This window comes from Caloenas nicobarica, chromosome 3 (assembly GCF_036013445.1).
Source record: "Caloenas nicobarica isolate bCalNic1 chromosome 3, bCalNic1.hap1, whole genome shotgun sequence".
NCBI lineage: Eukaryota > Metazoa > Chordata > Aves > Columbiformes > Columbidae > Caloenas > Caloenas nicobarica.
The window spans coordinates 110,343,764-110,366,074 of NC_088247.1; the positions used below are offsets into that span (position 1 = coordinate 110,343,764).

At 44.7% G+C, this 22,311-nt stretch overlaps 2 protein-coding genes across 2 annotated transcripts; one reads left to right on the plus strand and one right to left on the minus strand.

Moving 5' to 3' along the window:
* The first annotated feature begins 57 nt into the window (after positions 1-57).
* On the plus strand, positions 58-2,408 carry C3H6orf226 (chromosome 3 C6orf226 homolog). The gene is made up of 2 exons (XM_065631636.1): positions 58-292; positions 874-2,408. The coding sequence occupies exons 1-2, from the start codon at positions 69-71 to the stop codon at positions 950-952; spliced, it is 303 nt and encodes a 100-aa protein (XP_065487708.1). The 5' UTR covers positions 58-68; the 3' UTR covers positions 953-2,408.
* POLR1B (RNA polymerase I subunit B) lies at positions 1,199-22,111 on the minus strand. The gene is made up of 15 exons (XM_065631635.1): positions 21,980-22,111; positions 21,724-21,891; positions 17,806-17,952; positions 16,678-16,810; positions 15,533-15,669; positions 13,534-13,757; positions 11,036-11,207; positions 9,223-9,394; positions 8,470-8,751; positions 7,438-7,571; positions 6,864-7,034; positions 6,107-6,263; positions 4,580-4,776; positions 3,919-4,172; positions 1,199-2,081 (listed from the first exon to the last, which is right to left on the minus strand). Exons 1-15 carry the CDS (start codon positions 22,109-22,111, stop codon positions 1,199-1,201), a joined length of 3,363 nt encoding a protein of 1,120 aa, XP_065487707.1.
* Positions 22,112-22,311: the final 200 nt, after the last annotated feature.

The following is a 22,311-nucleotide window of genomic DNA, read 5'->3' on the forward strand; positions in this document are numbered from 1 at the left end:
CTCCCCTCCCTGCCAGTGGTACGGCCCGTCCCGCCCCGCCTCCCTGGTGCTCCCGCCCCGGCCGCGCCATGGAGCCGCCACCGGTCCCGCCGCCACCTGCCCCCTCCTTCGCCGAGGTGCTGCGACTGGTGCGGAGAGGGCGAGAACCGCCGGGCGTGCGGCATCCCTTCGCGTCGCCCACGGGGGCCAGCCCCACCGCCTCCCGCCTGCCGCCTCCCACCAAGCCCTGGGAGAGCCGCCCCCGCCGGCCCCTGCCAGAGCCCCCCCGCGCTCAGCACAGCTCTGGAGACAGGTAATGTAGAAACGTACAAAAGAACTCTTAACAAGAAGCATAAGGCTGCTGCCTGGCCCAACCAGACACCAGCCCGGCAGCCAGGACAAAGGCGGGTGCAGGTGGGAGCGCTGCCCGGGCCGCCGCGGGAGGGGCGAACATCCACCGAGCGGGGGTGGTTCTGCTGCAGGGAACCGGGCGTGTGCAGTGACCGGGACACGGCGAGCTCCCCACCACGACGTCCGCGCTTTATGGCGCTCCAGGAAGCCGAGCGCAGGCCGGGGCCCGGGCTGCAACGCCCGCTGGTTGCTGCTGCTTCAGCCAAACGCACCAAAAAACCCCACCGCTGTGGGATGAGAGCACTAGGCGCTCCCAGGACAGGCCCGGCTCAGTCCCCTTGGTCTCTTGCAATTAGAACTTTGTGCCTTCTTCTTCATAAGTTTCAAGGAATATGTATTGAAATAAAACAAAGGTGTCCAATCACTTTAACATGTACCCATCATTAAGGCATATGTTTTGCCAGGATTTTTCTTAAAAAAAAATTTTTTTTGTCATTTCCAGCATTGACTTCATGCTGTTTTATGACCTCTTCATCTTTGCAGCCACAGCCAGCACTTGCAGAATGAAGAATCCCCACTGCTCTCAACCCTGCAGCCCCATGGGAGCAGTGATGTTGCTTGATTTCCATACATCACATCTCAATAACTAGTGATCCTTTAGGAAGTGCAAACAAACTTCAACAGAGCCGCATTTCCTCACCGTACAGTTTGGCAACTGTCCTGTCTCAATATGAACATCTAATTAATCTTGCAAACTTTTGAAGAACTCGAGAACTGACTTAACACTTGAAACCTGCTGGGGGCAAAGGCAGAACCAACATGTGCTTCCTCCCTCCCAGCAGCAGCATCGCCATGCCCAAGGACAGAGCTACTCCACGTTCAGCTTTGTTTTTATGTTCATGGCTGCCAGCTCTGCCACAAAGTAACGGAAGACATGGGGCACAGGGACAACCTCGATCTTGTCCACCTCACTGCAGACAGAGCAGGAGTATCTCCTGTTGCTTGTCACAGCGGAGGAGTGCAGCGGTTTCTCCAGCACAGGAGATGTCATACTGCCACAGCTCATGCAGACATAAGCTACGGAGCCATCGGAGCAATTGAACAGGCGGTCTTGCAGCAAGAACGACGTGCCATGAGCCAGCAAAGCGTCACGCTCCATCTCACCGAAGCGAATCCCACCTTCCACATTCCTCCCCTTGATGGGCTGGTTGGTGACCGAGTCTCGAGGCCCTGTTGTCCTCACCTGGAACTTGTCTGAGACCATGTGGCGCAAGCGCTGATAATACACCACTCCCACAAAGATCTCCGCCTCCAGCTCCAGGCCGCTGATGCCACTGTACATCTTTTCTGTCCCAAAGAAGTTATAACCCGCACTTACCAAAGTCTCACCAAAGTATTTCAAAGCGGAGTTCTTCTCCGTGAAGGTGAAGGGAGTGGCGTCATAGGAGACACCATGCAGCGCAGCCGACTTCCCCGCCATGCTCTCGATTAACATCCCAATGGTCATACGGGAGGGAAAGCCGTGAGGGTTGAAGAGTATGTCTGGAACCATCCCATTCTCTGTGAATGGCATATCCTCAACTGGCCAGAGCTGGCTTAGGATGCCTTTCTGTCCATGACGGCTGGCAAATTTGTCTCCGACAGTTGGATTTCGGGGAACCCTCACAGTGATGCAAGCCTTCTTGAATTTCCCAGTGCCACGGTCATTGCTGCATAACCTGACGTTGTCAACAATACCAACTTCCTTATTCCTGTGTAAGTGGAAAAACAATCACAGCAAAGGCATTAGGTGTGCTAATGATTTTTAGCTAGGAAAGGGAAACAAAGGAAAAAACCAAACCACTTCCTAAGTCTCATGAAACACCTTGGGACAGCTGGAGAATGACACTGTTCTTGGAAAAATATCATTCAGTAGTGAGGGAAACCAGACTGCACAAGAGTTAGGGCAAGCAAGCATTAAAATGGCATCACACAAGTACCATTCATTTGCTTTTTCTAATATAGAAGCACAGCTACAACTTTCAGGTGATCAGGTAATGTGCCACCCATGGTTTAAAATAAAGATAATTTAAACCTGCTTCATCTATACCACACTTTATCTGACAAACTGTATCCCAGTGCCATTTGCTTTAAGGTAGCAGTCTTTCTCACTACCCCCAAAAATTCACACCATCTTGGTGGGATACCAAAATAAAGAATTAGGTTTAGTGCAAAGCAGAGAGGAAAGCTCAGACCAGAAAGGGAAAGCACAGTGTGTGCTTCATAAGCCTCTTCTAAGCTTGTTCAAACTTTGAAGTTAAAGCCTCTGTCCTCCCGGCTCTTCCAAGCCATGCATAAGATCTAGCAGTGCATGCAGCGCTTAGGACAGTAGGTAGAATTCCCTCAGAAGGGTCCTGGGTCTCTGGGGCAAACGGGGCAGGAGCCAACACTGAGAGCTGGGAACCTCATTGCTCTGTAGGAAATTAAATAATTACCTGATTTGGATCAAGAATAAACAAAAGCTGAATGGGAGAGAGGTAAAATGTCTCTCTGGATAAGGAACCTAAACGAAGGCCAAGCTGGCATGAGAGAGCTGGGGAGCAGGAGCACAGGGTGGGAGGGCCAAAGAGGGCTCCACAACTGCAAGGACAAGGGTGATCTGACAGATCTTCACTACCACATGCCGAATCTCTTACTCCTGCTCTACAACCAGAATGACTAATTCTATGAGTCCACAGCACTCTCCCAGTGCACCTAAGGCACCATCCGTTGTAGAGTAATAAATAGGTTCCCCAGTAATGCTGGTTACTGTTACCCAAGTGCTTCACAAACCACAATGTGAATAACTACACAGGACTATACTCGCTATGTCAATGATGTAGAGAGACACAGGTAAGGCCTGAAGTTGTACAGACAACTGGAAGTGCAGGATGCATATAAATGTCATCAGGTTCTGTCAATGTTTTTGCTTCCCTTTCATGAAATAAGAGGATTTTAATGGAAGCCTCAGCAAGCCTTTTCTTTTTCAACTGAAGTTCAAAAATCTTACAAAACTTATCCTCGAAATATGCCAGGGGGAAGGAGGGGTGTAGTTGACACGTTTTTATGTTCTAGCAGTTTGGAAGCTGCAATGTTAACAAAAATGCTCTTTGAATCTCTAATCCTGTAATAACTTTGCTTACAAGGTTTTCTGGCAAGTCTCTGGGACCACACACTTTGTTTTAGTTTCTTTGGGATTTTTAGACAGAACACGTTATGCAAGTCAATTAACAAAAAACTACAGAAAACGTGGGCAGTGGATGGGCAGAGGAACAATTCTTGGGAGACGGCAAAACATTTCTGCAAGCTCTTTCTTGTTACTGGCCTGAGATTCTCCTCCTGGGGTAAGTCAGGCTCTGCAGCATACACTGGCTTTGAGAAAAACCATGATATGTGCATGGGAGTCACCTACAATGTGAACTTCATGCTCTCTGTCAAGACATGGACACTATCACGGGAGGAGAAAAGACAACATCTGGAGGAAAAGATACTGGAGCTCCTCCTAGGCTAACTGATCTCAGAGTGCTCACCACTGGGTGTGTGGAGACAAGAGGGACAAGCTGAACTTACGGATAGTAGACAGTGAACGTTTCCCCTGTGTTGAGGTTCATAAAGCTGTAGAAGGGGTCCCCAGGCTGTAGAATAGAGCCAACAAAAGGCAGTCCGTCAGCATCCAACTTCGCCGTAATATTCGGATCACCAGGCCTGATGCCAAATACCAAATTGTCACCTGCCCTGCTGGCTTTAAGGGAAAGGTCAATGCTCTCCATCTTGATAACACTTCCATAGGCAAACCCTCTCTGCCAGGAAGACTTGTTGACAATCTATAAAGAACAAATGAAGGCCTGTTAAAGACTTGCCAATAACTTCAACAAAGAAAGCGCTTCCATTCCAATCTGATGCTTAACTTCTAACATTGCCTTCCTAAATGAAGCCTCCCACATTCTAAAAGGTCCAAACCTCCTGCAACCCCAGTGTTTTTCAATGCTGAAAGCCCACTGCCTTGTGCAAGGGAGCTCTGCTTTATGCTCAGTACCTCCAGAGTTAAGCTCAGTTCCTCCAGCATTACCTGTGGTAACAACATGTAACTGCTGTACCCCTATAACTGCCCTAGCAGAGTCTGTGGACTAGCAGAAAATGGGCTCTTCTCAGCTAGGTACCACCCTTCTTCTCAATCCCCCACACCAAATTCCCTTACAGGACAGCAGGATTCCTCCTTTTGGTGGCTTACCATTGCATCTTCCATGTCATAGCCACTGTAGGAGATGACAGCCACAATCGAATTGGTGCCAACTGGATAGCTGTCCATACCATAATAGTCATACATGCTGGGCCGCACCAGAGGGCTCTGGGGAGTATGAAGGTGGTACAGCTTGTTATCTGAGCGATCCTTGTAGTTATAAACTGGGAACCCCATGGTTTGCTTTCCTATAAAGAAAAAAAGTTGGATTTATTCAGAATCAATTCAAAGTTAATCTGTGTTTCATCCTCATTTATCTTGTTAAGAAGAAAGCTGGAAATACTTACAATTTAGAGGGATTATCAATCTTAAAACCCTTGGAATTTAATAATTCTACAAAAGTTTCTATGAACCACAAACACTCAATTCCTTTCATAGTACTTCATAAGGACTATTTGTAATTTTGTGTCTTTTCTGCAATTTCAAGCTATCCAATAAGGCTGGTATAGTGTGGGGTTTTTTTTATTCTGGTTTGGTTTTTTTGTTTGTTTTTTTTTCCCTCCCCAGAATTTCCCATAGTGAGGCCAAAAAGCACTTGCTTCTGCAGTCTAAATATATTGGCAAGACGAACAAGCTTTGAACACAGTCACATTTGTACTTTCAGAAAAGTATGAAAAAGTGGTAGCATTTTAAGGTCACCTTTCTCATGTTTTCTGATTGTCAGAAATACAGGGTGTTTCAAAAAGATGGACCCAATTTCAATTCCAATTTCTTTGAAATTTGGTCCATCTTTTTGAAACACCCTGTATAATATCCTAGTGATGTTATTGAGGTAAAGAGACTTGTGCTCTTCAAGTCCCTACCCGCACACTTTCTCTTAGCCTGCTTTTATTTAATGTAAGGTTCTCGCCTATCACTTACACCTCCGCTGATTGAAACCTCATGTACATACTCCATTCCAACTTCTTTCAGACAACTAAATAAATCACTTTAAATCTTTGTTAAATAGTTGTCATTAAAAAAAGCCAAACCTGCTGTCACAGTGCTGTATTACTATCTTGCAACAGGTGCCTAGCAAGTGTCCTCTCAACAGCTGCAGCGTTAAGACAGCAGTCACTCACTGAAAACAGGTGGCAAAGAAACCTCACACTAACTACCGCAGAGCATCTCCCATAGCTACCAGTCAGAAGCAGGTTAACCTCTGTCGGTTGTGGGGATGAGGGCACTGTTGGCAGCACAGCTGTCAGACACTAACATTACAAACAGCTGGTGCAGCGCACTTCACTTGTCTATATGATCAACACCACCAAATTAAGAAAAAGCCAAACAAAACTTACTAAAGGCTGAAGGAAGGCAATATGGCTGCAACAACCTAGAACTGCCCACTGGAAGGCAGCCAGGATGATAAACTTGACTTCATTTACTTTGCCATTTAAAGAATGGCTGTTAATCAACCTCAATGTTGAAACAATGTCTGGGAAGAGCTCTTACTTGGGAATGTGGGAAGACACACTGGAATACACATGTGAGAGATTTTTTTCCCCTCTCCCTTGCAGCATTAGGTACTACAGCACTTACCCATCTGGCACTGGTACATGTTTCGTGGACTTTGGTTGTGGTCAGAGAAGGGGATGAGGTTGGCCACCACACTGAGAATGCTGTGAGGGAAGAGTTCCTGGTGAGTGGTCATTCCAGGCACCACCTCTGACTCCAGTGAGGCCACATTCATGAACACCTGCAAGCATCAAATTGGACAATTCTCGTTTGCTCCCTTCTTTCAAAGGGAAGGAAGCAAAACAAGCCACCTCCAATGTCTTCTTATCCATTTCAGTTTTAGCTGTGGTGGTTGTCTGTACCTTACTGTATTAGCAGAGAAGAAAAAGAACAGACAGCTGTTAAACTACCTATCACAATCACAGACCAACTGCAAGGAAAGCAAGTCTGGAAATACAAAACTGCAGTAACACGTCCTCCTTCCTGTCTCCCATTTTAATTTTTCTAAATGATCAAGTTCCCTGGCAATCCACTTCTTTGCTGCCCGTGGGCAATCTGGAGAACACAATGGAACACGAGACAGTACACACAGGACTCGCCTCAAAAGCTTCACTAAGTTAATAGTGAGAGCAGATTTCAATATCTCAAAAAGATCCCTACAGTCCGTTCACCACAGAAACAAGTAGAAAGTCCTTTTGCCACTTATTCTAGCTCTTCAGCACAAGCCACCCCTATGTCCTATCCTCAGATCCTTTCACAAGTATTTTCCAAAGCACTGTTTTTGATGCTTGGGTACCTCTGTAATAGCCAGCACTTTATAAAGGAAAGATGCAAACCCCACCTGTTCCAGCGTACCAATCCATTCTTTCCTTCCATAGAACAGGTTTCTGACAGGCCGCACCATCCGGCAAGGGGTAGTAAAAATGAACAACCCAGGATACAGGCTGGGTTTTCCTGTCATTGGGATAAGGACAACTTCTGCCCGTGCAGGAAATCTCTTCTCTTGTGTTACCTGTTTGTGCAAAGAAATACCAATTTAGAAACACAAACCTGCATCCAACAGTCTAGACAATGAAAATGCCAAACACATGTGTACTTACTAATACAAAATGGTGGAGAATATATTTTTAAAATACTTCTAGAAAAATCTCAACCAAGAAAAGGACAGAATATATCTATCTTACCTTTTTCAAGAAAAAAAGTTCTTTTAACAATGATGACTTCCTAAACCAACAGACCCAATACACGGATATAAACAAGAAAAACAGGAAAGTGTACTCCAATACTAACGTACAGCCACAGACAATTTACTGGGTCAGATTAAAAAAAAAAAAGGAAGAAAGTTCCAAACATGCATATTTTTGACCACTGCATATTGAGGATGTTTAGCTAAGGAGCATTTTAAAGAAAGCAACCTTGAAACGGCGGAGGGTTTCTGCGATCTCAGGAGCCAGGTCCCACTCTACCCAGCCCACCACGGAGCCATCCAACAGAACTCTGTAGCACTCGGTGTAAGGCTTGCTTGGAGTCACATTAATGGGGGTGACACCTGTGAGAAGAGGGGGTTGGTTGAAGGAACAGCCAAAAAAGCATACAAAATACATCAGTTATTTCTGAAGAAAGCCTCAATCCACACCAAAAAGCTTTCTGAGACATCAAAAAATTCAGGCCTACAGGCAAAGGTGTAGATTACTTACTGGAAAATATAAAACCTGCACAACTAAGAATGCCATTCCCCTCCCCATTTTTCGCATTGATATAAGGATTTCCATTTTTATCATCAGGAGGATGGAGCCAGGCTCTTCTCAGTGACAATCAATGATAAGACAAGGGGCAGTGGGTGCAAACTGGAACACAGGAGGTGCCACTTAAATATGAGAAGAAACTTCTTCACGGTGAGGGTGACAGGGCACTGAAACAGGCTGCCCAGGGGGGTTGTGGAGTCTCCTTCTCTGGAGACATTCAAAACCCACCTGGACGCCTTCCTGTGTAACCTGATCAGGTGTTCCTGCTCTGGCAGGGGGGTTAGACTAGATGATCTTGAGAGATCCCTTCCAATCCATAACATTCTGTGATTATTGTTGTAATCACAAGTGAGCTGCAGTTTAATTGAAGTCACCAGCAGCATTAGAAGGTCACTGCTTGGTCCAATTTCTTAGAGCCTGTACTGTGCAATTTCTTTTGCTTAACTGAACATCTTCACTCTAGAGCACACAGCTAAAAGACATTTATATGGAACTTCACACTCTCCAAAAGGTTGACAAGCCTGTATAAGCAACATGCTGCTTAACACTACACAGAAGCACAGTAAGTACAAGTTTAACTTGATTTTACCTTCTCAACAGTGTGCAGTGATGGTATCTGGAGAACCTTTCCCAGATATGGGTTTGCAGGGCAGAAAGGTAAAAGGAATTGCTTCATTAAGTTAACTAGCCAGTAAAACATACCTAAGGAACATAACAAAGGTGGAATGTCTGTCATGGGCACCATCTCTGTCACTATTTCACACACAGCTGTCATGTGGTTCATCAGGCCGCAGGGTTCTCCATCTGGGGTGTCCACAGGGCACAGGAATCCCCAGGATTCAGGTAGCAGCTTGCGGACAGTTGTTGTTCTCATCTGGGAAAATGCTGCTCCTCTATGTATGCAGCGAAAGTGGGAAAGGTAGCGAATGAAATTCAGCTTGTCTCCCACCACACACAGACCACTGTCCTGTAACATGCCCAGGCCTTGGGAACAAAATGGAGACTTATGTCAGGATGTCATCCAGCTTTAACAAATAAAGGATGATGTTACAAGGCAGTTTCTTATTTTTCCCACTGACAAGCCCTGAAGATGCTCACACAGGATCTCAACAACAGAAGGCAAATGTGCTGTTGCATGTGCATAGGCAACTTGGTGACCTGTAAGAGGCATAGACACTTTAAATTCCAAAATATTGCTTAAAATCAAACTCCTTTTAGAAACATATGAAAGTCATTCTCAGTGAAGTGACTTGGGGATTTGCAGCTGGTACTTTTTACTGAAATTCTGTGACTTTTTCCTCAATTATCCCTTTCCTCAAACCACTTTCATTAATTCAATTACAGTGTACAATGTCTGCATACAAGCAGTTGTTTTCAGCTAAGAGCTCAGTTTCATGTTATTTCTCATTCTGTTTAGCAGGAAAAAAAAAAGGCTTCATGAGCCTGAAAATTTACCAGTTTTAGATCGCAGGTTACCAGTTGCAAGAAGATATTCAAATGGCTTGGTAAGGTCTGTTGCCAGGCTGAATGCCTTCACCAAGCTGTCTGCATTTATGCTGATATCTGCCTTTTCGGCTCTTTTCTCCAAAACGAACTTAACAGATTGCAACCAGCTTTCAAGCCTCTCCTACGGTTTAAAAGCAAGAGATTTAAATTTAAAACAGGAAAATAGGGCCTCAAATTAGAAATTCACATCAGTTGCATGTGCTACAGAAATCCTCTGAAATCAAACAGCTTTTAGTGAACTGACAGTTTTCCAGCCATATTTCCCACACTGACTTCATTTTATCAAAACACTGACAGTATCACGTCAACACAGACCTGCGAGGAAAATACCGATTCAACAGCTTAGTAATCACTTCCACCCAGACTGGTGAGGAGTCTGGCAAATGAAGTACAACAGAACTTCATAAAGAACAAACAAAACCCAAAGCTGAAATTGTACCTATAATGTGACCACAAGAATAAATCCACTGATTAGCCTGCTAAATACAGTGACAAAATAAAGCCACATTATGAAGTTAAGTTTAGATACCAGAACTTGGAAGGCCATGGACACACGTTATTTAAATGTTGTTGAGACAATCTGAGATAGTGGACTGGATTTTCATTATAACTGTAATTTTATCACTGCTCTGATCTTAAGATACTACACAAAAACATAGAAAAGGACATAAGATACCCAACAACACTTTGAACTCTTAGTAAAAATCCATTGTGTGCAGCCACACTGTGTCTACTGTATACTCTAGTCTATTTGGGATCTTTGCATTCAAAAAAAGGCACTGTTAACTCACTTCCCTGCTGATCTGACATGGCCAGGCAGGAAAGCAACCTTTTCTGATTCCTGGTGGCAGTTCCATATAACACTAAAATGCTTCACAGAACTCACTTTTTACTTTATTTCTAAATGTACTGAAACCACTCAAGTAGTAGAGAGGCTTTAGTAGTCTTTCAACAAAACAATGCTAAAGAAAATTTTGGCTAAAATGGAAAAGAAAGGCTAAAAAATAGTTATCCAGTAACTCAGGGCAGTATCTTTACTTGTGGATAGGAACTACTATTCCACAATGATTTTAATGGGATAGTCAAGATTCTGAACGGGAATAATTTCCTCCCAGCATCCTAAAATGAGGAATCCCCAGAAATAAATGGAATTCATACTGAATTTGAATAGATTAGGAAACTGCATTTTTTTCCTCACTAGTAATAAATTAACTGCTTAAGTCAGAAGCGTGCTATGAACTTCCTGATCCGTAAAGGAATTTAAAGATGGGAGAGTGATTACGACATCATGAATCTTCACTTTTGGAAGATGGAGAGGGCAGTTATTTTCTTGTACACTTGCCATGTGAAACAGCAGCAACATTGCAAGGCAGATATTTACCACTCCCGTATCAATTGATCCAACAGAGGTATGCTGCTTCAAAACCCGCTTCGAACTTCAGAAGGATCGGTATTCCTCCTTCCTCAGATTCCCATCCTCATTGGGGCACTTCCATTTTCTCTGGAAGCCTATGAAATGCTCTATTCCAGGTTTTGTACAGGCTTTTCTGCAACACATTTAGTACACTATACTGAGATAGCCAAGCCTTCCTCAACTACACTGCCTGGTTACACTACATCCAGCACTCTCTCAGCCTTCATAGCATATCCAGGCTCCCCACTCTTCAGCCTGGCTCCTGCTCTTCTTTCATCCCCATGGTCACTGTCGGGTCTGGACTGGATGACCACTACACTCACAGGCTTAAACCCCTTAAGACTTTACCTTTAAGAACATAAGGAAAAGCTGTCCTGGGGTAAGCACTTCTTGATTCATCAGGCTGTCTGGATTATCCTCCATGCACTCCCCTTTGGCAAAAGCATACAGCTTGCGGGTCATCATACAGAGCAGGTAGAACTTCTCAGTTCTGTTTGTCAGGTGGATGCAGATACACTTGCTGGAGGAAGAGAAAGAAGGTGGACAAATAACACCATCTTTTCATGCTAGCTTTTCTTAAAGTTTCTCCCATATAATCGCAAACCAATTTTTTTGGCTAAAAAGCCTGACAAGGCACAAGCTTTTCCAGCTGCCCTTAGTATTACATGATAATTCCAACAAATAATTAAAAAAATCCAGAGGCTGAGCTGAAAAAACAATCAACTTGTCTTCTTAAGGGGCTAGTTTTGTTAAGGACTGTGGTGGTTTAACCCCAGCCAGCAACTCAGCACCACACAGCTGCTCACTCACCCCTCCTTGGTGGGATGGAAGAGAGAATTGGAAGGGTAAAAGTGAGAAAACTTGTGGGCTGAGATAAAGATGTGGTAAAGCAAAAGCTGTGCACACAAGCAAAACAAAACAAGGAATTCATTTACTGCTTCCCATGGACAGGCAGGTGTTAAGCCATCTTCAGGAAAGCAGGGTTCTAACACACGTAATTGTTACTTGTGAAGACAAACGCCATCAATCCAGACATCCCCCCCTTCCTCCTTCTTCCCCAAGCTTTATAAGCTGAGCATGACATCCTATGGTCTGGAATATCCCTTTGGTCAGTTGGGGTCAGCTGTCCCGGCTGTGTCTCCTCCCAGCTCCTTGTGCACCCACAGCCCATTCGCTGGTGGGGTGGTGTGAGGAGCAGAAAAGTCCTTGACTCTGTGTGAGCCCTGCTCAGCAATAACAAAAACATCTCTATTATCAGCACTGTTTTCAGCACAAATTCCAAACAGCCCCATACCAGCTACTATGAAGAAAATTAACCCTACCCCAGCCAAAATCAGCACAAGGATATACCTGTTTGATTAGATTAAGGTGAACCCTGTGAAAGATTGATTTTACACACTCCCATGTTAGATGTCCTTATAAGTATACAGTTTAGGTAAACAGATATTTTAGTCAGGACCAGTCAACAGACGAGCTTTGCATGTTATTTTACAGTAGGTATGACTCCAATCATATACACACATATATCCACATACATGCACCTCACCCAAAATCTGAGCTGGAAGCTAGCAGCAAACCACGAAACACTTGTGTTAACACTATCAGTGTCCTGCCACAGAAAGTCTAAATCTCCACTGCTACCAACACACATGTGGAAAACTGTGGGCTGAACAACGCTCTAGAACAATAAAAAGGAAAGCCACGCCTAATTTCCACTAAAGCTGATCAACTGCTTTCGAAGAGACTTGAGATCACTCCGTCTCCAGGACAGGAGCACAAACACCTCCATCAGCACTCAAGGGTATTTCCAGCTTTTCACTTCTGCTCTACAATGCACTCTATTGAAGCTTCACAACTTCACTGCAAAGCAAGACAAAACTCTGAAGGCAAGTTCTGTCCAGAAAAATTACAGTTCCAGCACTCTTACATACAGGGTATGTCCCAATTAATGTTTTCACTGTTCCTCCTCCTCTGTCTCCTCAGTTGAGGCAAATAAGGTGTACAGAACATAACAGAGGAAACCAAACAAACAAATCGCCCACCAGAATATTTAGAAACAAGCAAATCAGAGTAATTCCAACTTGAAATTATCCATTCACACTTCTCAGTACAAGGTTCTGTGCTTCCAGCTGGTCTGTGGACTTTCAAGTGCCTCTCTGAGGCACCCGTCTTTTGTGTTTCCAGCCAGACCACCCGTTATTTACAAGTACTCAAAGACTTGGGCATCCCAAAGGATCCTTTTCATGTGCTAAAAAAACCTCTCAAATAGCAAACACATACTTTACTAGCAAAAGAAATTATTTAGATGGATGCCTGTCACACTGACAGTCTCAAAGCCAGCTCTTCCATTCCTTTCTAACTTATTCCATGGAATAAAAAATATTTAAAAACATCTAGTTTCTACCATTTTAGAAGATAAATGTAATTCCCATCATAGTCGCCACCAACTGTGTGGAACTGATAAAGTGCCAAAAACTGCGGTATTTCTGCTCAACAAATAGAACCTTGAGCAGTCATAGACCTAACTTTAACCTTCTCTTTCTTAATCTTTAATATTTAGCAAATATGTCAGAAAATCACATCTAAATAACAACTAATACCCTCTCCTGAAACCGTTATGGGGATACTTGTGTCAACCCATTAAAATACATATTCCTCAACACCACAAATACCGATTATCATAATATCCTAGGGTCCCATCAAAAACTAGACACTGGCTATCTTTTCATAAATGCATGTGAAAAACATAACAAAGTGTGATGTAATGTGCCCAGTACTCTTAACTCTGCCCATAATTCCAACACAATTACACTGAATCACACAGTCTTACATGTATACATACATACTTCAAAATGAAATCTGCAGCCTGTTCATTGCTGTACCACTCAGGAAGGTTAAGTTTTATTCTGAAGCTCTTTCCCAGGTATTCAAGGACATTTTCCTGTGTCAAACAGCCTGCATCCACTACCGCTCTCATCATCTCAGTAACGCAGTTCACGTAAAAGGTATCACCTTCCTTTCCTTTGACCAGCTCTTCAAAAATCTGGTAGTCTGGGAAATTCACTAATGCCTGAAATACAGAAGTGTATGAGATCAGAAAAACAAAGTCATAGCAACATCTGTCCATAAAATACAGCAAAAGATCTAGGGCACCCCACTGATTTAGGTTTTCAGTACTCTGGAAATACCCTTCCACCATGCAAACTGAAAAATATTATGGGGTTGAGGTGTCCAGAGAGTAACGCAGGGGATATTTATACCCTGATGATGATCACAAGTACTACCAATCCAATGAGACCCTTGGAAAAAAACAAACTTGCACCCTTTAAATTAATGGGCTTCTCTTGTTTAGGAATTTACTAATTTAGGATTTACTAATATATTTACAGAATGAGCTCATTTACAAACATGAATTTAATTCACCATTGTCTCAAGCTGCTCATGCAAACCAAAAGACAATTTAGCCTTTTGATGAAGGCTATTAGAACGAATTCACTTTAGTTTCACCACTTCATATACTAAAGCTTACACTTAGATCCAATATTCTTAGCTCTTGGTGTTATAATGGTTTTCTAGCTGTTTAAGTCGGTGTTAAGCAAATATGTCGTCCACCAATTACTTCTGTATTTACTGACAAATGTGCCTCATCTTTAAGTGAATTATTTGTTCATCACATTTAAGTAGGCTCCAAAAAGTTCAGGAAAAATTGAAGGCTGCATGAAAAAGACGCTGAGGAAGATTTATTTATGGGAGGCAATGTAATGCTTGGTAATCATGATATATACAATTTGGAAGGAGCCAGCACACGTCCTGCCTCTTGTTCAACAGAGGAGAGCACTGGGATGATTACACAGCAAGAAGAAACCAGAATTACAGCCAGAACAGAAGCCTGACTGAGGCAAGAGGGGATGCAAACCCACAGACAGTGACTACTTATGGAAGAATTTGAACTTCATACAATACGGCCTGCTTATCCTGAGATCTAATGAGCTACCAGAAAGTCAGTACAATTCCTTTGCATATTAAACCAACAGGTAATCAGCTGCTTTTGCTAACTGCTTTTGTTGAAACTGTTGAAGAAAAAGTGAAATGCATTGTGCAACAGCAATGTGAATACAGCAGGCTGAAAGAAGAAGATACAAATTTACTGAGGCTGATATATGCGATGTTTCCATCAGGTAGTGTCACTGGCCTCCAACCTGCTCCAACACTTAGCTGCTGTAGGTAAAATACATGGCTGAAGTACTCGGGCTCTGCTACTGGAGAAAGCGTGATTTTAGAGCAGAATTTTAAGTCTTGGCTCAAGTAGAACTTTAGCTTGCTATCCAAAGTTTACAACCATCAAATGTGCTCAAATAGATCCTTCCAGATGTTCATTGCTTCCAGTTCCAATCAGAAACAACATTTTATTTTTCTCCTTAAAAAAAAAAAGCCAGTTCACTGGTTTATTTTTAGATGGGACAACCTGATGCTAATGATTAATGTTGTTCACTCACTGAACACTCAAGTAACATTCTATTTTAAAAAGATTCCCGATGTCTTTCACATTAGGTGACAAACTCTTACAGCCTCTAAGAGCTATACATCCAGAGCATTCAATAGCAAAACCAATGAAACCCTTGAGTAACTCTCCCCCCTTCTCTTGACTCTACACATAAGTCCTCTGCTGCAGTCAAGCGCTACATTACAGGCATAGGCTCAGTTTGGACTAGTTCTTCAGCCAGTATAAGGATGACTGAAAATACTGAAAATATGGAATAAGCTTCTTTTCATCACTTAAATAAAAATGCTTAGCAAAACTTCTGTAATTATTTCATTCAGAAAGCATGAGCATTAGTTGTTTACCTTCACAGCAAATCCCAAGGGAAGGAAGAATAACTCTTTCTGAAAAATGAAGTTCACCATGACACAACCATTTTCCAGGTAGTGAAGGTTCATGTTTATTGCAGTGTGCTCATCCTTAACGCAGTGCATCACTACTCCTGCAAAAATTAAGACAAGCAAAGACCAACATGAGCTCTACAAAACCAACTGGCTGCATTGCTGTAATGTGTCCAAGCAGGTCTGAGGCAATTCACGAGAGAAACTTCAGTACTTCCTGTCTCAACACGAAGCAGATCACTAGTTTTTGCATCAGTCTCCCACTTCAAATAAATACACCAGCTTAATGCAGTTCTTAGTGGACAAATGTCTCAGCACACTTGCTGAGAGGCTTGGAAGATGCATACAGTTTTTAAGAAAAGGAAAGCCCCAAGCCTCAACTATTCTGTCTGTAACCTTAGGTTGTAAGATACAGCAACACACAAGTACTCTTCCTAATGGTCAAGTTTTCACATGTCTGTGTTTGGGTGGTAACTGCTGAAGCAGTGTTTCCTGGTCCTGTCCTGTGCTATCCACTGCAGGTCAATGAAAAATAAAACAAATGAGACTGTTTAAACTGGCACTGCTTCTGAATTAATGTGGAATTACAGTGTGTGCTCAAGCACCACAGTCCAGTCAAATCAGCAGCTGATAACATCAAAGTTTAAAACTGCAACTTTTCTGTCCAGTTTTAAACTCATTTTATTCAGTATACATGACAAAGACAGCCAAGAATCTAGTTAATCTGCTTCATGTAAATTCAATCTGCCAATATGAAGTATGGATAAACAAATTCAACTAAACAAGTTCAGCAGTTTACACTGACTTGTACTGAAAGTAGGGTTTTTAGTTACACCTTCCACATAACATAAGGTGACATACTGCCAGGCCTGGAATACAATCTCCTCACTCAGCACGGGCGGCTCAGGCAGCTCCCATGATGCCAGCACCAGCCTCACGCTTGTACCGTTCTGGTGGTGCTGACCCTTCATTTTTATATGTAGTAAAAAATATAAACATTATACAAGATCTACACCAAAACAAACTACCAAAAGTCAGCTATAGATGTTCACTCCTGTTTGTCCTCAAGTAGTTACTAGAAGGATGCTGCAGGAAACTGTTCACCTTACCATACTCTGTGAAACCAGGGCCTCTGTTTTTCCATTTGTGTCTCGCCATTGCGAGAGGGATATTTCGCCTTGGCATAATCAGCATCCTAACAACTTTTTCTAAGCCATTGATTATAAAGTAGCCTCCCATTTCCTGGCAGAAGAAGGAAAAAAAAATAACGCGCTTAGAAATTAGTAAGCCAGCACTTTAAGTAAAAGACAAAAATGCCTGTATTATATGTTAACAAGTATTTAACGTTTTAACTATGAAACCCATAGCAAGACATACATTTCAGCACTGCATTTTGGAAGGCTGCACTCCTTGCCAGTGATTATTAAGTCTAAATGTAACATACAGTGCAAGGGAAGGGATGCATGTTCCACAATTTAAATGAAGAAAAAAAAAAAACCCAACACGTAAAACCCCTGTGTGATCAGCTGAATGACCCTGAAGAGCTCACAATAACTATTTTTCAAATAAATACTTTGAAGTTCTCATTTTGAGTTCATAGAGGGTTCTTCAGTGCAGAAAACCTCTTTCTAGTGATATGCAAGCTTAAGACAAATACATTTATAGCTCCCTAAACAGTATGCCATTAGACAAAAAAGTGTCTCAACAGCCTTCAACATACTACAAATGAAGGTACAAGTGGGACACTAGGGGGACAGCAATAGTATGCCATTGTATATTCTTCTTTCATAGTTTGCTCACTCTTTCTGTGAGTGCAAAATACAGCACTAAATAAACCTGTATTCAAATCCCCACAGCTGACACTACTGGGGAAAAGAGGAAAAAGCTGCAGGAGACAACCAAGAATGAAAACACCTCTTTCAGTGCCTGTTCTCCAAATTTTTCTCTCCACAGAGGCACCTCACAGCTACATAGCCTCAGCTGGTGGTTAGCAATTGAGAAGTTGTATACTGGAACTCTTGGTATCAGCACCAAACAGATCCCTGTATTCAAAGATAGCTGTGACTGCAAACTTTTCAAGGTGCTGTATGGAGCCACCATAAATAGGGTACATTCAGAGAAAATAACAAGTTAAACTTGAAACAAAATATAAATGCTCCAGTTCTGTAAAGACAAGCTGGCCTGAGATACTGCTCATGTAAAATGCAGATTTTCCTGACCCACAAAATCCCTGTTACCTCTTCCTCCTCATGATGCTGTATGAGCTCTTGTGGAGAAAGATTATAGAGGTTGCACAACTTGGACTTCACCATGATTGGAATATACCCCAGGGGCTGTTTAATAGTCCCTTGGGGCACGCCATTCACCAACCAGCTGACATCAGCCTAAAATGACACAACGCAAACAGTGAGCACATTAAATTGCCCTTTTAATCTTTCCTGCTATATTAACCGTACATTTAATATAACCACAATCTGTCTAACAAAATCATCATCACTACAAAATGGTAATAATGATAATAAAAAGCAGAACTAGTAGATACATGCATAAAGATTACTCCATGGAAAACAGTCAATGTGGGTTTACAGAATAAAATCATACAAGTCTAAAACTAGGTAAACAAGCTGCTAGTAGAGTCTACTTTGCCTTCCAGACTCTTCAACAGAGCAGCCTAAGTAAAAACGGCGGCCACAGGATATGAAAGGAAAACTCAGAAGTTAACAAACAGCTAAATGAAAAAGTTGAAGAAAACAGAAACTGCTCAATGCAAGGACATTCACACTACAAGCCTGCACAGACCTTTCGAAAGACTTCTTCACTTACCATGTTCGCGACTGATCCAAAAAGCGAGAAGGAAAAGTGTGTGTGAAAGAAAATAATTTATTTACAAAACATGATCTGGTAGTGGGTCTACAGAAGGAACCCCTGACTGTAAGAAACAAGGTGATAAAATGTGGGAGCAAACAACCCCAACTTTATATGCAAAATGACCAGCTTTAAAAGAGCTGCTGCCATGCAGGAAAGAAACACCAGCATTGCAACACAAAGACATCCGTTCAACACCTGGTAACAGCTAAAAGAGTAAATTGAGTCTTAGGAACTACTAGGAGAGGTATATGTTACTGTGACCTTCTAGATCCATGGTACTGCCTTACACCGAGACCTCTGCACGGTCAAGAACAACAGAAAGAGCTTTTTCAAATACATGGCAGATAAAACTAACACCAGAGGCAATGTAGGCCCACTGATGAATGGGGTGGGTGCCCTGGTGACAGAAGATATAGAGAAGGCAGAATTATTGAATACCCTTTGTCTCTGTCTACTCTGCCGGAGGCTGTCCTGAGGAGCCCTGTACCCCTGAGGCCCCAGAGGAAGTCAGGACAATGGAGGGGTTTGCTTTGGTTGATGAGGACTGGGTTAGGGAGCAATTAAGCAATCTGGACATCCATAAATCCATGGGTCCAGATGGGATGCACCCGCGGGTGCTGAGGGAGCTGGCTGAAGTCATTGCTAGGCCACTCTCCATCATCTTTGCCAAGTCTTGGGAAACAGGAGAGGTGCCTGAGGACTGGAGGAAAGCAAATGTCAGTCTAGTCTTCAAAAAGAGCAAGAAAGAGGACCCGGGTAACTACAGATCGCTCCGCCTCACCTCCATCCCTGGAAAGGTGATGGAACACCTTATCCTTGGTGCCATCTCAAGGCATATCAAGGATAAGGGGGTCATTAGGGGGACTCAACATGGCTTCACCAAGGCGAAGTCATGCTTCACCAGCCTCATAGCCTTTTATGAGGGCATAATGAGGTGGATAGATAATGGCAAAGCAGTGGATGTGGTCTATCTCGATTTCAGTAAAGCATTTGACACAGTCTCCCACAGCATCCTCGCTGCTAAACTGAGGCAGTGTGGTCTGGATGATCGGGTAGTGAGGTGGACTGCAAACTGGCTGAAGGAAAGAAGCCAGAGAGTTGCGGTCAATAGGACAGAGTCTAGTTGGAGGCCTGTATCTAGTGGAGTCCCTCAAGGGTTGTTACTGGGACCAGTATTATTCAATATATTCATAACGACTTGGATGAGGGAATAGAGTGCACTGTCAGCGAGTTTGCTGATGACACCAAGCTGGGAGGGGTGGCTGACATACCGCAAGGCTGTGCTGCCATCTGGCGAGACCTGGACAGGCTGGAGAGTTGGGCAGGGAAAAATTTAATGAAACATAACAAGGGCAAGTGTAGAGTCTTGCACCTGGGCAAGAACAACCCCAGGTTCCAGTATAAGTTGGGGACCGACCTGTTGGAGAGCAGTGTAGGGGAAAGGGACCTGGGGGTCCTGGTGGACAGCAGGATGACCATGAGCCAGCACTGTGCCCTTGTGGCCAAGAAGGCCAATGGCATCCTGGTGTGTATTAGAAGGGGGATGGTTAGCAGGTCGAGAGAGTTTCTCCTTCCCCTCTACTCTGCCCTGGTGAGACCGCATCTGGAATATTGTGTCCAGTTCTGGGCCCCTCAGTTCAAGGACAGGGAACTGCTGGAGAGAGTCCAGTGCAGAGCCACAAAGACGATTAAGGGAGTAGAGCATCCCCTTTATGAGGAAAGGCTGAGGGAGCTGGGGCTCTTTAGCTTGGAGGAGACTGAGGGGAGACCTCATTAATGTTTATAAATATGTAAAGGGTGAGTGTCACGAGGATGGAGCCAGGCTCTTCTCGGTGACAACGAATGATAAGACAAGGGGCAATGGGTACAAACTGGAACACTGGAGGTTCCACTTAAATACGAGAAGAAACTTCTTCACGGTGAGGGTGATGGAACACTGGAACAGGTTGCCCAGGGAGGTTGTGGAGTCTCCTTCTCTGGACGCCTTCCTGTGTAACCTCATCTAGACGTTCCTGCTCCAGTGGGGGGATTGGACTAGACGATCTTTCGAGGTCCTTTCCAATCCCTAACATTCTGTGATTCTTGGTCTCCAGCTTCATCAATGACTAAAGGTACAAAGTGGCTCCTGTAGGAGCAGCTGCTCAGCAGACCAGGGCTCACTTCTCATCCTGAGGAAGTGAGAACTGCAGCAAGAATCTGAGGGAGGGGTACGTGTGTAAAGGCAGCACAGTGGAAGCAGAATTATTACATGCTGCTGTGCAAGGGCAGGGAGTGGGAGACACCAACCAACCTGTCCCAAGCACAAGGCAACACCTTCTCACACAAGGCACAGAAGAATGTTTTGTTCCAAACATTTACACGGGTTCAAAAAATACTTAAGCAAACAAATGCTGGAAAAAAAGATGGGAAATAATTCAGGTATGAAAAATAAAAGCATCTCTAGCTCAGGAAAAACCAAGAGCCACTGGGAAAACAGCTGTGAAGAATCTGCAGCTGCCCCACTTTCATGTTTTGATCAGATAGTGCACTTAGAGTTGCTTTTATCACTGTTAGTTGTAATGCTTTGGACAAATAAAAAAAGTTGAAACTGCAAGCAAGCATTCCCTCACACCTGGTGCCTCATACAAACATACAGTTCAGACACAGTTACACCATTTGAACAGAAAACAGCAATGTCTGCGCAATGGAAAGTATTTGCTGGGGATGCTGCTTCTTCTCTAGGCAAATTTAAGAGCCATTCAGAAATATGATGAACATATGATGTGAACAAGAGGGATTTATAATTCCGGAATTCTGTACTGGAGCAACACTGCTTTTGAAACCTGGATTCCTGCAGAAACAAGATTTCATAGAATCACACGATGTCCTGCTTTGGAAGGAACCCGCAAGGACCATGCTCTCTGGGATGACACAGATCTGTGTCCAAGGTCTTCAGAGCTGGCTGGCTGACTGAAAGGCAAGTTTGACAGCGAGGCAAATAACGCAGCTGTGGTCCCGTGGAAAAGGAGAGCAGCAGAGGCGGGGACTGCGGCGAACTCAGTTTGAAGGGAAGTTTGCACGGTGAGCTCATCCTTCACCGACATCCCACATTCCACGAGGGACAGACCTCTCAGAAACCCCGCCACGGCAAGTGAAAGCAGGACGAGCTTTTTAACCAAAGCGCACAGAAGAATGCGGGAGGGGTTCAGCTGACTCTGCTCCACACAGGCGCGGGGGGGGGGGGGGGGGCGCGGCGGCGCGGGGGGCGGGGCGGCGGCGCGGGGGGGGGGGGGGGGCGCGGCACTTACGGCGATCCGGCCGCGGTAGGTGCTGCGAAGGCCACGGCACTCGGCGGGGAACACCCTCCTCTCCTGGCACACCGTCCCCGCCGGCACGGCGGGGGGGGCGATGGACAGCCCCGCCACTGCCAGCGACACCCGGCTGTCCTTCAGCACGAACTCCACCGGGGAGAGATCCTGCAATGGCACCGCATGAAACACCGCGGGGAGGTGGCGGAAACCGGCCCCGCCAACCCCCCCCCCGCCCCGCTTCACCCCCCCAAACCTGCACGGCGCGGTAGACGCCCTCGCTGACGGCGTAGTTAAAGGACTCGATGTGGGCGGTGGTCAGATCCCGCCGGGCCCCGCCGCGCCCCGGCGGCCGCAGCCGGTGCGGATCGCCGCTGCGCCCCGCCATGCCGGCCCCGCGCCGCGCCGCGCACCGCCTCACGGGAAGCGGCGGGGGCGGGCGCACGCGGCGCCGGACCGCGTGCGGGGCTCGCCGCGCCGCCGGCGGGAGGCGCTGCCGCGTGCGCAGAGCACGTGTGCGCACGGCCGGCCCGCCTTCCCCCGCGCCGCGGGGCCACCGCTGCGACTGTGCCGCGCAGCCTCCGCGGC

What these genes read in the sequence shown, in the direction of transcription:
- POLR1B (XM_065631635.1), bottom strand. Translation starts at nt 22,111, where the DNA reads ATGGCGGGGCGCAGCGGCGATCCGCACCGGCTGCGGCCGCCGGGGCGC. An exon ending in GCTGCAGATTTCATTTTGAA is followed by an intron (nt 11,208 to 13,533) that starts GTATGTATGTAT and finishes CTCTTCCTCCAG; the next exon opens with CAAGTGTATCTGCATCCACC. An exon ending in ACCTTTGTTATGTTCCTTAG is followed by an intron (nt 7,572 to 8,469) that starts GTATGTTTTACT and finishes CTCTTCTCACAG; the next exon opens with GTGTCACCCCCATTAATGTG.
- C3H6orf226 (XM_065631636.1), top strand. Translation starts at nt 69, where the DNA reads ATGGAGCCGCCACCGGTCCCGCCGCCACCTGCCCCCTCCTTCGCCGAG. An exon ending in CAGCACAGCTCTGGAGACAG is followed by an intron (nt 293 to 873) that starts GTAATGTAGAAA and finishes TCATCTTTGCAG; the next exon opens with CCACAGCCAGCACTTGCAGA.